General features: G+C 42.5%; 1 protein-coding gene across 2 annotated transcripts in view; it reads left to right on the forward strand.

The window, feature by feature from the left end:
• TPD52L1 (TPD52 like 1) overlaps positions 1-18368 on the forward strand; it is a 71053-nt gene that overhangs the window by 40675 nt on the left and 12010 nt on the right. For both annotated transcript variants that reach the window (XM_075267990.1, XM_075267989.1), the window contains exon 4: positions 17627-17728. In XM_075267990.1, the coding sequence (XP_075124091.1) occupies positions 17627-17728 (102 nt within the window). The remainder of the gene's footprint in view (positions 1-17626; positions 17729-18368) is intronic.

Raw genomic sequence — 18368 nt, forward strand, 5'->3', positions numbered from 1 at the left:
CTTTTTAGTTATACCATTTTGGGGGATATCTATTGCTTAGATCACCTTGTATTGAAAAAAAAACAGGTGGGAGGTGATTTAGAACTTTTATTTATTTCATATTTTTAAAGCTTTTTTTTTTTTTTTTTTTTTTATACTATTTTATTCCCCCCGGGGGCTTGAACCTGCGGTCACTTGATCGCAAGTCCCATAGACGGCAATACAACAGTTACAGTTACTGTATTGCCGTCTATGGGACATTCTGTCTATTAGTATTACGGCTGGTCATACACCCAGCCGCAATACTAATATATAGCAGTGACAGACCGGGGAGCCTCATTAGGCTCTCGGCTGTCACCCGAACAGGTCGGCTCCTGCGATATCGCCGCGCAGGAGCCGGCCTGCAACTTTACAGGTACGGGGCCGGTGGGGACCGGCCCCGGGGGAGAAGGGGCCACGGATACTGACCCGGCATCCGCTGTACTAGAGAGGCGGACGCGGGGGCCTGAGACATCGCTACGATCCTCTGCCCTGCATGAAGCCAGCGGCGGGGGCACGGAGGAGCCCCTGCCGCTGCTGGCTTCATGCAGGGCAGAGGAGCGCAGCACCTGTAATGGCGTCTATCACTTGCCGGCTTCCGCCTCTCTATTACAGCGGATGCCAGGCGCCACCTTCAGACTATAAGACGCACCCTTCTTTTCCCCCAAAATTTTGGGGAAAAAAAAGTGCGTCTTATAGTCCGAAAAATACGGTACCTTTGAAGCTAAAGGGGTTTTCCCACGAACATAACCAACTTTAGATTGATAGACAGTTAAAAGATAAACAATTTTGCAAATTTAAATATTCCTTTTGCACAGTTAAAAATTTCCTCCAATAATGTATGTAAAAAAAAACAAAAAAGCGACATCACATGGAGAAAAATGGCGCTTTATTTGGTGCTGAATTTTCCACGCTGAAAAAAGCGCCTCCCCTTGTCTTCAATGGGTGCCTCTAGCTTTTGTTCTGCTAGTGGAAAAAAAGTTAGCAGAACCCATTGAAATCAATGGGAGGCATTTTTTTTCAGCGTGGAAAATTCCGCTAGTGGGAAAAAAATAGCAGAACACATTGAAATCAATGGGAGGCTTTTTTTCAGCGATGAAAATTCATTGCCAAATAAAGCGCCATTTTCCTCCTTGTGAATGGACCCTCAATGCAGACAAATATAGAAAATGTAAAATTTTTTAAAGGATGGATTTTTCTGTCCATCATAAAAATGGACATCTGAATATTTATTTTTGTTTTTAAAATATTTTTTAAAAAACAGACACATGGCCATTTTTTCGGGTGACTGTTCAAGCAATTTTTTTTCTCACTTTTTCATTGTCACGTTTCAAAAATTTTGAAATTATTTTTTGAGGGATGGGTTTTATTTTTCAATAGCCAATAGTGTAAGTTGTTTACAATAAACTGACAGGGGAAAGATCAATTTTAATGGGTGTGTAAAACATTTCACTGATATTATAGCTATTTTGGATAGGGGTGTCCTATTTTGCAAAAGTAGGTAAATAATTTTGCTATAAGCTAAAATATAAACAAATGTGTAATGGCATAAATATTGAACTCCAGCGAAATTGCCTTGAAAATCACCTTTAAAAGGTATTGAGGCCTGTAATTTGCTAATTGATTGAGAGAATGAGCATGAAGTATTGGGATGCCACAGCTGGCTCACCCTCCGTCTGTGCTGTACAACAACCTGTGTGCACTCAGCGCTGGAATTCAGGCGGAATCACATGTCTATAATTAAGTCAAAGAATGGATCACTGCGTTCTAACTAGTATGAAGTCGGTCCAGGCTTTAAATAATATAGACAGTTATAGAACTCAGTTGCAGTATTAGATAATGTTAGCATCATGTTTCATTTTCCTATAATCCATGGTAGCTAAAAACAAAGAGATAGCGCAGAAGTTGGTAGAAACCACTAAATGGCCACAGGTTGTCTGACTTTCTTAGGACATTATCCAGAATTGGCCTCTTTAACTTGAATTTATTGACTATGCTGATGTTATATTGCACTTTATGAAGTTACACTGTCATGTTAAATGTATTCTGCTGTTGTGTCATTCCATCTACCACAGTCTTCGACTGTCTGGAAAGAGTACAGCTCCATGATTCTCCAAAATGTGTGAAACCAGGTTATGCCCATTGGCTGGCCAGTGGGTAGTATCCTTTGGGCACTGTTCAACACACAATCTTCACATACTATGATCTGACACCTTATGTTCATGCCAGTCATGAAAACACTCTTTGCCTTTGTCTTCCATCTGGACCTCCTAATGTGTTGTGTATTTGAGAACCAGTTACCATGAGTGTTGTGAGCAAAACCCATAAGAACTGACCAATTGCTGTGTGCCAAAGAGCCTTTGTTCTCATGCTGATCCAAGTGTTCTGCTCCTGTCATATTGGATTGCTGATGTTGATCATGACTATTTCTTACTGCTGAGTAACTGACTTTTACCTTGTGAGGTGCTGAACATATTCTACCTCAGTAAATGCTGATGACAACGTACCTCTCCAAGTAGAGTGTATTTCTTGGCTGTGACACTAGTACACTCAAGAAACTAGGGCATCTGCCCTGGAGTGAAACTTAATGTACTGGAGTGTGCTGTAGATCTATATCCCCTACAACTGTACCGTGTAGTCCACCAGAACCAATGTCACCAGCAAGAAGTTCCCCAGTGTATGGTAGGATTTGTAGTGCAGCTTCAGAGCTAAGAACCAATCGAGTTGACAAATTCCTTGTCGGGGGAACCCATGGAGAAGGTCCATTCTATGCCTGGTGGCAAGGAAGTATGCAGCAAGCAGTAGAAGTATGGGATAAGCCTGTATCCTCCAGCTCAGATGACATGGAACATTTCTGGATAGTTTGGCCCTTACAGATCCTTGAAAGTTTGGATGACATGCTATGGTTTTGGGCCCATATGAAGTGAGATTCAGTGGACTCGTGTTGGTGAGATGCCCCTTGAGTATGGGGTGCAGACAGTGTTACAGTTTCAGTGAGTACAATATGAGCCTGGCATCACCTGACTGTAGAGTTGAGCCTGTATGACCATAGAACAGGACAAGTTGCCGGAAGTTGTTTAAAGGGGCTCTATAAGCAAAATTATGCTGATAGAGCCCCACATATGCGTCAATAACCTTTAAAAAGGCCATTCAGGCATTGCTAATGTTATATTAAACTACCCCCCATTTTAAAATAATACCCTAAAAAAGAATATGATAATCATACCGTATCATGCACGCTGGGAAGGCATGCACAGTCCGACGTCATCTTTAGCCACGCCTACATCTTCTTTCTTCTTACAGCGATGTCCTTGGGTCCTGTCTTCCTCGTCTTCTTCTTCCGGCGTCATTGCATGTAATCCCGTGCCGGCGCAGTAACAGGGGAACTCAACATACTGAGCATGCTCAGTTCCCCTGCTACTGACACCGAAAGAAGAAGACGAGGAAGACAGGACCCAAGGACATCACTGCAAGAAGAAAGAAGATATAGGCGTGGCTAAAGATGACGTCGGACTGTGCATGCCTTCCCAGCGTGCATGATACGGTATGATTATCATATTCTTTTTTAGGGTATTATTTTAACCCCTTAGCGACCTTTGACGTACTATTACGTCATGGACGCGAGGTACTTCGCGCACCATGAAGTAATAGTACGTCATGGTGATTCCACCCGCTCACTAGCTGAGCGGGCGGAATCGGAACTGGGTGATGGCTATTACTGACAGCTATCACCCTTTTCCATAACCTCCGGTCGGTACTTTTACCGATCGGAGGTTTTAACCCTTTGATTGCGATGGTCAAACATGACCACCGCAAACAAAGGGTGCCGTAATCTCTCCCCCCCCCCTCCCCCGCCGGCACCCCCCGCGGCGAGATTGGGGGGTTCTGGTATCTGTAATATGTAGTCTGGGGTCTGGTTAGTGACCCCAGGCAGCCCTGAGCCCCCGCTTACCTGGTGATGCTCCCGGCGTCTTCTGGAAGTGAGTCTGTGCCGTCCGCACAGCTCACTTCCTGTTTCTAGAGTGAGACATGTGCAGGCTGTCACTGCAGCCTGTGTCTCAGTCTATAGTAGAGGATTAGTGATGCAATCATCACTCATCCAAGTGTCCCATAGAGACACAAGAACAAGTAAAAAAAAAGTGTACAAAAAAAAAAAAGTATTTGAAAACAATTAATAAAGTTATAAAGTCCCAAAAATCCCTTTTTTCTATAAAAAATGAATTATGTAAAAAAAACACAAAAAATTAATAAAAACAATACATATTTGGTATTGTCGCATCCGTAACAACCTGTACAACAAAACTGAAACAATATTTAATGTACACAGTGAACGGCGGGAAAAAATAACGGAAAAAACCCGCCGGAAGTAGTGATTTTTCACCATCTCACCTTACAAAATGTGCTATAAAAAGTGATCAAAAAGTCATATGCACCCCAAAATAGTACCAATAAAATGCACAGGTTGTTCCGCAAAAAATAAGCCCTCAACCAACACTGTCAAGCGAAAAATAAAAATGTTACGCCTCTCAGAAGATGGTGATGCAAAAATCACTGATTTATGTCCCCAAATGTGTTTTTGTTCTGCAGACTTAGTATCGCATAAAAAAATAACATAAATGAGGTATCGCCGTAACCGTACCGACCCGCAGAATAAAGGTCACATGTTACTTATACTGTACGCTGCATGGCGAAAAATGTAAAAGGTAAAACTCAATACCAGAATTGATTTTTTCTCTTTTAAATCCAGCAAAAAAAAAGAGTTAATAAAATGTAATCAGTAAGTTGTAGGCACCCAAGATGGTGTCATTACAAAATACATCGCATCCCGCAAACAACAAGCCCTTATATGGCCACGTCAGCAGAAAAATAAAGAAAATATAGCATCTAGCAATGTGAAGACAAAAACCCGCAAAATCGCCAAATTATTAGAACACAACTGGCTGCCGCAGGAAGGGAATATATAAGCTGTGCGAGCGAATATCAGGGGACACCCCAGATTTAGAGCTTACGAGGGAAAATATACCAGAAGTGACCCCCAGTGTGACTCCCCCAATCATAGGAGCTACTGGGACATAGTAGGGAATCTGGAGTTTGCAATGTACTCCGCAAAGTTTACACATTCCCTCTTCGCCATCCACTGTGCAGTCACGTCTGAGATACTAATACTCACTACACCCCCTGATAAATTCTTTGAGGGGTGCAGTTTTCAAACTGCGGTCACTCCTTTGGGGAATCCACTTTTCTGGTACCTTACAGGCTCTACAAACATGACATGGCGTCTAGATACCAAACATCAGAATCTGTGCTCCAAAAGCCTCATCGCGCTCCTTCCCTTCTGCGCCCTGCTGTGTGCCCAAACTGCATTTTATGCCACATGTATGACACATGTATGACACTGGTGTAACCGGGGTAATGTCATATGTGGGTATAAACTGATATTAGGGCCCAGCCGGACACAGAAGGGAAGAAGGTTATTTGGTTTTTGGAGCACAGACTTAGACGGTTTGGTTTTTGGATGCCATGGCACTTTTGCAGAGACTCTAAAATTTCCCCTACAAAATGGGGTCACTTCTTGGGGAATTCCAGTTTACTGGCACCTCCAGGGCTCTGCAAAAACAACATGGCACCCAGAAAGTCCCTCTAAATCTGTACTCCAAAAGCTAAAAAGCGCAGTGCTCCTTCCCTTCTGAGCCCTGCTGTGTGCCCAAGCAGCAGTTTATACCCACATATATGATTTTTTGTCCCTCGGGATGGCCCACTTAATAGTTTTAGGAGTGCAGGTCTCTGACAACACAAAGTGGGTGCAATGTATTGGACACCAAAATGGCATATTTCTTTAAAAATTTCAATTTTTGGGAAGCATTTTTAGTCTCAAAATCATAATACCCCTTGATACATTCCTTGACAGGTGTAGTTTCTAAAATGGGGTCACTTTTGAGGGGTTTCTATTGTATTGATACTTTAGGGGCTCAGCAAATGCGACATGGCACCTGAAAACTATTCCAGCCACATCTGCCCTCCAAAATCCAAATAGCGCTCTTTCCATTCTGAGCCCCAACATGTACCCATACAGCAGAATATGATCACATATGGGGTATTGCCGTGTTCAGGGGAAATTGTGTAACAAACTGTGGGGGGCTCTTAATTCTCTAACTACTTGCAAAAATTAAAAATATGGCGCCAAATGGACAATTTATTGGAAAAAAAATAATTTTTCATTTTCACATCTCAATAGTAAAAAAATTTGTGAAACACCTGTAGGGTCCAAGTGCTCACTAAACCCCTTGATAAATTCCTTGAGGGGTCTAGTTTTCAAAATGGGGTCGTTTTGGGGGGGTTTCCACTGTTCTAGCACTTCAGGGGCTCTCCAAATGCAACATGGTGCCTGAAACAGATTTCAGCTAAATTTGCCCTCCAAAATCCCAATAGCGATCCTTCAGCTCTGGACATTACAGTGTGCCCATACATCACTTTACATCCACATAAGGGGCATTTCTGTAGTTGGGAGAAAATGCTTGACAATTTTTGGGGTGCATTTTCTCTTTTAACCCCTTGTGGAAATGCATAATTTGGGGTTAAAGCTACATTTTATAGCAAAAAATGTCACTTTTCCTTTTGTTGGGCCAATTCTGTTACACTCCTGTAGGGTCAAAGGGCTCACTAAACCCCTTGGTAAATTCCTTGAGGGGTATAGTTTCCAAAATGGGGTCACATTTTGGGGGTTTCCACTGTTTCGGCACATTGGGGGCTCTGCAAAAGGGACATGGTGCCTGAAAAGTATTCTAGTAAAATCTGGCCTACAAAATCCAATTAGCGCTCTATCCGTTCTGAGAGCGACCGTGTGCCCGTACATTAGGGTACCAGCACATATGGGGTATTGTCGTGTTCAGGAGAAATTGTGTAACAAAATGTGGGGTACAGTTTCTCCTTTAACCCTTTGTGAAGATGAAAAATTTGGGGCTACAGTGACATTTTATTATAAAAAAAAGTAATTTTTCATTTTCACATCTCAATGGTAAAAAAAATCTGTGAAACACCTGTAGGGTCCAAGTGCTCACTATACACATTGATAAATTCCTTGAGGGTTCTAGTTTCCAAAATGGGGTGACATTTTGGGGTTTTCCACTGTTTTGGCACCTTGGGGGCTTTGCAATCGGGGCATGGCGCCTGAAAAATATTCTAGCAAAATCTGGCCTACAAAATCCAATTAGCGCTCCATCTGTTCTGAGAGCGACCGTGTGCCCGTACATTAGGGTACCAGCACATATGGGGTATTGTCGTGTTCGGGAGAAATTGTGTAACAAAATGTGGGGTGCAGTTTCTCCTTTAACCCTTAGTAAATGTGTAAATTCTAGGGCTAAATGAATATATTAGTGACAAATTGAAAAATGTAAATTTGACCTCCATTTTGTTTTAATTGTTGTGAAATGCTGAAAGGGTTAAGAAACTTTCTAACAGCTGTTTTAGATTCTTTCAGGAGTTCAGTTTTTAGAATGGGGTGACTTTTGGGGGGTTTTATTAGAGAGGCCTTTCAAGTTCCCTTCAGAACTGAACTGGTCCCTTGAAAAATGTGTTTTGGAAATTTTCTTGAAAATTTGGAAAATTACTGCTTGACTTGTAAGCCTTATAATATCTGAAAAAAATGAAAGGGTGATTAAAATTTGATTGCTACATAAATCAGAGACATGGTTAATTATATTTATGAAAAAATTCGGGTAGAATGACTTTCTATTTGAAAGGCTTGCAATTTCAAAGTTTGAAAACTGCATTTTTTTCAAAATTTTCACCAAATTTCCTATTTTTTCATAATTAAATACAAAACATATCGATGAAAATTTACTACTGACATGAAGTACAATGTGTTACGAAAAACAATCTCAGAATCACTTGTGTAAGTTAAAGCATCTCAAAGTTATCACCATTTAAAGTGACACATGTCAGATTTGAAAAAAGAGGCCTGGTCCTTAAGTCACTTTTGGGCTGTGTCTCTAAGGGGTTAAAATGGGGGGTAGTTTAATATCACATTAGCAATGCCTGAATGGCCTTTTTAAAGGCTATTGACGCATATGTGGGGCTCTATCAGCATAATTTTGCTGATAGAGCCCCTTTAACTCTCCTTTAGTGTGAAGTGCTGATTGTCAGGAATGATAATCATTAATGGTTGGGGGTATATGAGATGGTAGGAACCACAAGCTTCTATAAAATAGCCTTAGCTGAGAGACTAACTTAGGTCCTTCCCCAGAATTGGTCTGTAACTGTTGTATATATTTTCTTGTGATTTATACTTTCTATTGGACATTTTTTGATGGCTATTGCACTGAATATGGCGATGACTTATTGCACTGTATAATGTAATGCTGTCACTTTAATTGCTGCCGAGTTTCTGAAAAGAAGGTGGAGCAATGATTCTCCAAAATGGGAGAACATTGTGCTCATTGGCTGTGTAGCGGGCAGTGTACCGTTGGTGCCATTCAGAGTATAATCTTTCTGTACTAAGACCTGAAGCTTTGCAGTCACGCCATGTGGGAAAACTGTCATATAACAGGGAGATTGTTATGTGCCTTTGGGTCTTCTGTCTGGACCTCTATCTGGACCAACTACTGATCCAACATTCTGTTGTCTGTGCTCTGCAATTCCATGCTGAGCCTGTTGTTTCCGAAGGCTAGCATAACAAATCCATTGTGTGACTGAAAACTGGTTACCATGAATGGTGAGAGCAAACGTCATAAAAACTGGGCAATTGCTGAGCTGATGTATAAAAATTCACATTTCTGAACATCACCCCAAGCCCTTTACAGAATACCTTAATACATCATGATACAGGGGTCTGCACTTCATTTATGTACATTTTATGAAATAAACAGAGGGTAACACCACCTAGCATTTCTTAGCAATGACAGATCAAGGTGGACATTATAGGTCCTGCTGTGACTAATGATGGTTATTTATATGGCGCTTAGTTATTTTCATGGATTAATCAATTAACTTTATACCTTACTGAGTGTTGGACAGTATGACATCCTTCTTCTCTTATTTGTAGGCAAGTCGTGCTAATACAGTGTTCATTATATGAGAATCTAACATTTTGCTTAGATATATAAGAGATATTCAGAGTAATTGATTATATTATGGCATTGTATTTAATTCAGTTGCATATGCAGAACTGATACTGCTATCTGAATGGAGACCAGGTAAGCTTCAGACAACACAAAAAAGTGTTTCAGCGCACATAAAAGTGTATAGGTCATAGTTATGCACACATAGTATGTTGTATACTGTTATTAGGCAATAATACCAATGTAAGAAGATGCTTATAACCCGCTAGGATGTGTCCATGAACTCATAGAGTCTGATATCTTTGTGTTTAGACTGCTTTTACTTACTGCTTGAGCAGTTTATCCAAACACTATATTATTATAATACATATTATTACTAGCTATAACCCGCGACTTCATCCGCGGCCCCCTCACACTTGCGCGAACCACCTGCAGCGCGGCCTAGGGGCCCCCACGCCAACGTACTTGCGGCCGGCGCGGGCCCCTCCCACAGCATCGGGGGCTGGGACCCCACGGCCCCGCTGCTGCACTTCCGGCCCTCCCCTTTTCCCCCACCCGCGCCCCCAGACCCCTTCTCCCCCTTTAGAAATTACAGTCTCCTCCTACATCTATCCCTTCCCCCCACCACTACCCACCCGTGACCCCCGTGGCGCAAACCTATGTGGCCGTTGTGCTGGCTCCCTATCCACGCCCACACACCGGCATGCACCAATAGCAGCTGCGTGTAACTCTCTGCGGTGACGTGATGGTCGGGCCGACACCAGAGCAGGAGACAACTTTTGAGGGTCGCGGTGGCATTTTGGGGTGAGTGAGACACATGTAAAGTAGCCTATTTATCCTTCCTGGCCAATATGTAGGTGTGTGAGAAATTTCAAACAAGTCCATTCAGCCGTTCGGGTGTGATTGAGGAACAAGCATCCAAACACACAAACCCACAAACATCCAAACACACATACTTTCACATTTATAATATTAATAATAATAGGATTGTGGCAGGACCAGGGGCAAAGTGGTAGAAGGAGTGTATATATCTTCCAGGTTCCTGTCATACACAATCTAGATGCAGCTGAGAAAAGCTGTGTTTCTGGCTCAAGAGCTTTACCAAAACCCTGGAAAAAGGTCTGGGTGCTGGAGATGGCAGAATTGGTGTCTCTATTCCATTCAGCCATTCCAGGTTTAAGATGTGTGGGGTTAATTATTTTGTTCCTGAACTGTGTATAAGAGGGCAGATAGCCCACAGGGATAGGGCTCTCTCTGCTTCTGAGAAACCAACTGCGAGTTGACCTGCTGTGTTTTGGGAGCTGTGCAGAAGACCCAGCTCTCATAGTTAGGATGCCTGAGTTAAAGGTAGAAGCCAGACAGCTAGGAGTTTATTTTTTGTATGCTGTTTTGTTTTGCCTGCACAAGTTCTAATAAAACTGGTTGCGGCCAGTTGCACCACATTCTGCTGGACTGGACTTGCTTTGCGGTGCCAAAAGTTCTCGTCTATCTGGGGAGACGACGATGCCTGAGCTAATCCTGTTACAATATATATATTGTGAAAAGGTGACAGGCAGAGTTCTTGAATCCCGGTATATCTCCCCCAGATTTCCAAGTTATGTGTAGTCCTGGGCGGGTCTTAAATAGGCTTCAGACCAGGTGTGGGTTATAGGCTCGTTCCTGGGCCATAAAAGGCTGCAGATCCTGCACTTCACGATAGATCCTGGAAGCGAGAGGAAGTGCCTGAGTCTGTCCTGACACTGTGAGAATGCTGAGACATACGTAGCAGTTAGCATTTACTATTAGCGCTCAGACGAGCAGCATTTTGTTTCATACTGTTTTTGCCTGAAGTTAAGGTGGTATTTTATTTTGCTCATTCTTGTGAAGGCTTATTTTGCTGTTTTGCTACAGTTTTGTGTCCCTTTCTCTGGTTGGGCCCGCACCACTGCTGCTACTGAGCTACCATCCCATATATATATATATATATATATATATATATATATATATATATATATATATATACTAGCCAGCAATGTATGAAACAATTCGTCATTTCACACATTGCCTAGCATTCTACACAATGCCGAATGAGAAGTCGGCAAAGTATGAAATGATAGGTGACCTTCGTTCTCACTTTGCTTCTTTGGCTCCTCAGCAAGGCACTAGCATTAGCAGCAGCATCTCCAATGATCGCGCGCTTCCCTTCTAGCATGAACTAATAGATGACCTTCATTTGGCTCCTCGGCAAGGCACTACTGGCAGCAGCAGCAACATCATCATTTCCGTTGATGATCGCGTGCTTCGCTTCCAGCTTGAAGCCGCTTCCGCGCACGCGAGATACGGTAGTCTTTCTCTGCCGTTGCCTCAGGCTTACACTTCAGCAGCATCTCCGGTGACCTCTCTCTCGCGCATGCGTGCATTTCGCTTCTGGCATGATACCCGATGGTCTTCACTGCTCTGCTGTTGCCTCAGGCTTTTAAAATTCCACTTAGTTCAGTTTAGCTTGTGAATGAATGTCCATGAAAATGTGGGACGGGGAGGAGGAGCAAGCTGGAGAGTTGGAGAAGGACATGAAACAATGATTCGACGAGGAACTTCGAGGGAAAATTCGAGGGAATGCTGCCAAAACCAGTATTTGCTTAGGCCAAACTACTTACCAGAAGTTAATCAATGCTGTCCAAAAAGCCAAAATGACTACTAAGAAGGAACTCAGGGACTATTGGTTGCTGAATGTATAGGAAGTGACTTATTGGCATTCCTGGCATTTGCAGACTTCTATTCCCCATTACATTATTTCATTGTTATAACATTATGGTAAAACTGTGATTATATTTCAACACTTCAGTATCAAAAATCACTGTGTAAAATACCTCTGGACCAGCCAGTTATTTTAGGGTATAACGAAGCTTCTGTTCTAGGATAAATACTGTTTTTTATTGTCAATCCAAGATATGTGCCTGAAGCTGTCAGACTAACTGCTTTGGAGCATATAGGATATGCCATTAACAGTAATCTACAGTAATGACACTGACAAAAACTGAAATGCCTTCCTGGCTCTAGATGTATTCAGGGACTGTCATGATGCATCAGTATTTTAATTTTACATAGCACCGGAGGTCTAAGGACAAAGAAATCCATTTTAAGATTTTTTTCTCTTAAATGATGACTCTAGGCCTTTGCTCATCCCTCATATAATACAGGGTTGGATATATTTCCGTCACCAAAATAACAAAACCGATGAAAAGCTTTGTTGTAAACTGTACCAATCTATTTTTACCTGAAAATGCAACAATAGTTCCATACATTTATAAAATGGTGACAATGGCAGAAATCGAGCCAGATCTACAGCACATGGTATGATCATTTTGATAATATGGTATGGTTCAGAGGCGTAACTACCAGGATAGCAGCGTTAGCAGCTGTCACAGGGCCCGGGGCATTAGGCGGCCCGGCAGCAGCCGTTATTGCTGCGTTTTATTTTAAATAGACAAATACCTGCTGGAGTAACGGACGTCATTGAAGATGCCTGACATTACCGAGAAATGTGACGGAGCCCAGGAAGAGGTAAATAACAGTGTTTTTTATGTTTGTATCCTCCCCTGGGTCCCCGATTATTATACTTTGGAATCTGAAAACACCCAAGAGTATAATAATTGTTCATGGGTGGTCCACAATGGGGCACATACTGTGTGCAAGGGCCACTGTGGGGAATAATACTGCATGCAGGGGCCACTATGCCATAGGCACACACTAATGTGCCCCATAGTGACTATAGGGAAGGGGGATGTTCGGTCAAGGTCTTTGGGGAAGGGGGGGGTCATGTCAAAAGTTCGCCATTTTTGACCTTCATACCACTGACATAGGAAATGGCACATAGTACATTCACTTTTGGGTTTTATGATCTGTAAATATAGGAATTCTACAGTAAAATACACAAGCACTTGTAGTAAATCTTCAAATAGAAAAAGATCCTCCCTTCTAAGCGCGCAGTGGCGGATCCAGGGTTTGCGGGGCCCTGGGCAATTGACTTTGGCGGGGCCCTACTTACTGGGGGTCTCGCACTTCTAACCTGTACTTCCCAACTGTTGAAGACTAGAAAGAGGGAACAAAACATGCGGCGCGCTGAGCGCGCCGCAGCAAATTAGTCCCCGCCCACTTTTATGTTGACTCCGCCCATTCTCATTCAATTGTCATGTGATTCCACACAGTATAATCCTCTTACAGTCACCCGTAAATTATATCTCCCCCCCATTTTCATATACACCCTTCATCTACCCCTAGTTTCATGTCCCCCCCTCTAGCTCTGTCCCCAGTTTCATGCCATTCTCCCCCTTTATTTGCCCACAGTTTCATTTCCCCCTCGTCTCTGCCCCAGTGTCATGCTGTCCCCCCCCCTCCATCTGCCCCAGTGTCATGCCGTTCTCCCCCCTTCATCTGCCCCAGTGTCATGCCGTTCTCCCCCTTCATCTGCCCCAATGTCATGCCATTCCCCCCCCTTCATCTGCCCTAGTGTCATGCCGTTCTCCCCCTCCATCTGCCCCAGTGTCATGCTGTTCTCCCCCCCTCCATCTGCCCCAGTGTCATGCCGTTCTCCCCCCTCCATCTGCCCCAGTGTCATGCCGTTCTCCCCCCCTCCATCTGCCCCAGTGTCATGCCGTTCTCCCCCCTCCATCTACCCCAGTGTCATGCCGTTCTCCCCCCTCCATCTGCCCCAGTGTCATGCTGTTCTCTCCCCCTCTATCTGCCCCAGTGTCATGCCATTCTCCCTCCTCCATCTGCCCCAGTGTCATGCTGTTCTCTCCCCCTCTATCTGCCCCAGTGTCATGCCATTCTCACCCCTCCATCTGCCCCAGTGTCATGCCGTTCTCACGTTCTCTCTCACACACACACTCACCATTCCTCGTTCCCTCGCAGCTCTCTCCCTCATACACATATTGTAGCCGCGATGTGATGACGTCATCACATCGCGGCTACAAATGCCGGAGGCCCGGAGCTCAGCGTTAAAGCAGGAGCTGAGCTGTGACAGCTCCAGCTTTAAACGCCGATGCATTCAGCTCATCGGCGTCCTACCACCGATGAGCTGAAATACATAGGCGTTTAAAGCAGGAGCTGTGAGCTCAGCTCCTGCTTTAACGCTGAGCTCAGTTGGAGTTGGGACATTTTGTTAGGTCCCGGCCGCACCGCGGGGCCCCGCTAAGCGTGGGGCCCCGGGCGGTTGCCCGGCTCGCCCGGCCCTGGATCCGCCCCTGTAAGCGCGTATATAAAATGACTGTCATGTCTGATGAAGGCCATGCACAAATGGCACAGACTACCTTGCAGTTACTGGATGCCTTCAGCAAACGGTGGAAATAAAAATCAATGTCATTTACAAAAAAATACATTTACAGTATACAATATGAAAATAGCTAATGCCAGGGGTGTTTGTTTATAGCTATTGTTTTGTGCCCGTCTAAATTTTGCAGCAGTATTTTGGCAGTGCTTAACTATTCTATCATGGTTTGCCTACAGGATTGACAAGTATTCATTTAGAAGAATTGCTCCAAGGAATGTGCCATGACCACATAGTTGAAACAATATGCACTTGAGCTGCTCTGCACCAGGGACTATTTGTCAAAGGGACACCATTTCAGAAAACATGTCATTTACACAAGTTGAAGAAGTGCTCTGCTGCAGGAATTCCATTTTAAAATGCTCTTTTGGCCTCATGCACATAACAAAGTGTGCAGGTCAAGAGAGACGGGGGAGAGTGCCTTCCATCCACCATTGATTTCAATGGAGGGGGTTTTGATTCAGTTCCAATGACACAGAGCTGCTCTAAAATTATTTAAACAGAACATCTGGGCCCCCATGTGCATGTGACTTAATAGGCAATTTTGGGTCATTAACTCCTTAGTGACTAGGAACGTAAGAACATAACAGAGTGGCTGCACTAGCTGCCGATTCTGCACTGTTTCATACAGCAGGGACCTGGCAGCACTGCCCGTGACCAGAGATGATTCTAATCACAAGTATTTAACTACTCAGATGCCGTGGTCAAATGCGACCACGGCATCTGAGTGGTTACTTTCACTTTCTATTTTATTGTCGGTAACTTTTTAAAAAAGTTTTTAAAAATATTTTAATTTTTTTTATAAATAAATAAATAAAAGTTTAAATCGGTCCCCTTTTCCCTAGATAATGAATACAAATAAATAAAAGTAAACATTAACACATTATGCATCCCCAAGTCCAAAAATGCTCAAACTATTGAAGTATAAAAAAAATTTGTCCCATACGGTAAACGCTGTAGCGGGAAAAGAGAACAAAATGACTGATTTGGCATTTTTTTGCCAAATTACCTTCCTAAAAAAATGAAATAAAAAGTGATCAAAACATCATACTTCATGGTATCAATATAAACTACATATTGTCCCACAAAAAAAGACACCTTACACAGCTCTGTATATTGAAATATAAAAAAATATAAAAAAGTTACAGGGGTCAGAATATGGGGATTTTTTTTATTGATAATACCTCCTAAGAAATTCCTTGAGCAGTGTCATTTCTAAAATGGGGTCACTTTTAAGGGGTTGTCATTGTATTATTACTCTAGGGCAGTGGTTCTTAATAGAGATGAGTAAACACTATTCGAAATAGCACGCTCCCATAGAATTGAATGGACGTAGCTGGCACACGGGGGGTTAAGCGGCCGGCCGCAGCCGCTTCCATTCATTTCTATGTGAGCGTGCTATTCGAAACTGCTCTTTCGAATAGTGTTCGCTCATCTCTAGTTCTTAACCTTGTTTGAGGTACCAAACCCACCAGTTTCATATCCACATTCAACGAACCCTTCTTTAGTGATAAATCAAATAGGATTTTTTTCCAAATTCAAGACATAGGAATATGGTTTTTTACTGGTACACAAAATGAACCGTGCATATGGCCTAGGGTTCGATCGAACCTCGGTGAAGAACCACTGCTCTAGGGGCTCTGCAAATGTGACATGGCACCTAAAAATTTTTCCAGCAAAATCTGCCATCCAAAAGCAAAATAGCGCTCCTTCCTTTCCAAGCCCCGCCATGTTCCCATACAGCAGATTATGAGCACATATCGGGTATTGCCGTTTTCAGGAGCAATTGTTTAAACACCTGTGGGGGATTTTTCTCCTTTAACCCCTTGTGAAAATGAAAACCTTGGGGTTAAAGTAACATTTTAATAGATTTTCATATTCACATCCCAATGTTAATAAAATCTGTCAAACTGCAGTGTGGTCAAATCACTCACTATACCATTTGATAAATTCTATGAGGGGTGTAGTTTCCAAAATGGGGTCCCTGTTGGTGGGTTTTCATTGTATGTGGTCAATGGGAGCCATTTTTGGCAGCGCATTTTGAGACGAATTCCGCGTCAAAATCACCGTAACAGTGACACAGAAAACATCCATTTTGCCATCTGAATTTTAATGTTTATTTCAAATTTATAATGTAAAATAAATAACATACTAGTCTCATTGTACAGGTTGTTAGAGATGTGGTAATACCAATTCTGTGCTGTTATTTCTTTTTTTTTTTTCTTTAAAACGGCACTGCATTGACCACAGCATATAGGGGGGTTAAAAGGAAAGTATGCTTCTGACTGATAATGTGGGGCTGATATCATGAACAGAAGTCCATGGTTCCCCCTCCCCAGGAGTCATCTGAGGGGACAGGGGATTAATCAAATAATTTTCTCCTCTCCCTGTATCAGTTTCTTGTGTTCTCCTGCCACTGATTAAAATAAAAGTGCGAGTATATGCCCCTCCACTTCAACCAGTGATATCTCTAACTCTATGCGGGCTATGGACATGATCTCTGTCTTATTTTAAAGCCAATATTTAGCCAAGATAACGCTGGAGTTAGAGCCAATAAAGTTACAGTGTCTCTGAATATACTTTAATCGGGGTAAAGAGTAATGCACTTAGCTCAAGCCCCAAGTCTAGCTCATCCAAAACTGTAGGGGGCATAAAGGGGTTTTCCTAGGAAAATTAACCATGTTTAAATTTCTAGAGGATTAAAACTTAAACATTTTTTTGCAAATATATGCAATAAATAATTACAAATTTTGCAGAGTTTCTTTTATCATCTTAGCGGTGAGAGTCTGTTGTCTTGATAAATTGCCAATGGATATGACCACGATTGCAGGAAGCTTTTATGATCTGGGACTTGCATGAAATTCAGTCATGAGTTCCTTATTCTGGATTTTTTCTCATACATGTAGTGTCCTTGTCTGATAACTTGGCCACGATGAGGAAATCATGGCCTGGTTTCTGACAAGTCCCAGACATTACAATGTTACTGCAACAGACAACAGACTGTCACCAATAAGATGGTTGGAGAAAATCTTTAAAACTCTACAAATTTACATATGGTTAAGTTCATGGGAAATCCTGGGTCTATTGATTACATGTGAAAATGAAATGAAATATCTGACTCCATGAAATAACACTGGAATATAAATGGGATCTCGTAGGTAACTAAACACGTGCTTTATGTTATACTGTAAGAACTTGATACAAATGATTTTTGAGTAGCTAAACAATGCGGTTGTGATTATAGGTACAAGAAGACACAAGAAACCTTAAGCCAAGCTGGAATGAAAGCTTCTGCTGCAATAACAAATGTGGGAAGTGCCATTGGCAAGAAGCTAGGAGATATGAGGTACTTGCATCAATACAGCATGAATTGTTTCATCTTCTAATAAATAGTCTAAGACTGGGTTAACACCATTTATATTTAGCTAATGTCTGCCGCACAACTTTATCTTCTGTTACAAAAGTAAACAATCATGATGGAAGCCAGCATCCGTCATGTTGTTTACATTAGTGTCAAAGGGAATGGACACAGAATCAGCCTGGGACCATTCTCTGCAACAGTTTAATGTCCGTTGCTGTCATCCTATGATGGAAGACAACAAGAGACATTAACAACGGTAGTGTGAACCGAGCCTAAGTATCTAAAATAATGTGTGCTTGTGGGACAGTTAAACTACAAGCAAGGTTCATGAAAGGATGTTTTGCAGAGCTGTGACTTTCTTTCAACAAATTAGCAGTCTATCATGTTCTAATATATTCAATTTCACTGGGCTATATCACTCTGTGAACTTTCTGTGCAAAGTGCTACAGGAAGAATCGCAATGCATTGCCACCGCAGTTTTTCCTGCATCGCCTTTTTTGCTGCGGGACGTCACATGGGACGTGGGACACCACCTTTAACTCTATGCATCCTTTAATAAAGTGCTGCTCCAATGCAGTTGGAATTTTTCTATAGTACCCACCGCTCCACAACCAATCTGTGCAGT

The sequence above is a fragment of the Leptodactylus fuscus genome, chromosome 3 (assembly GCF_031893055.1).
Source record: "Leptodactylus fuscus isolate aLepFus1 chromosome 3, aLepFus1.hap2, whole genome shotgun sequence".
Lineage (NCBI taxonomy): Eukaryota > Metazoa > Chordata > Amphibia > Anura > Leptodactylidae > Leptodactylus > Leptodactylus fuscus.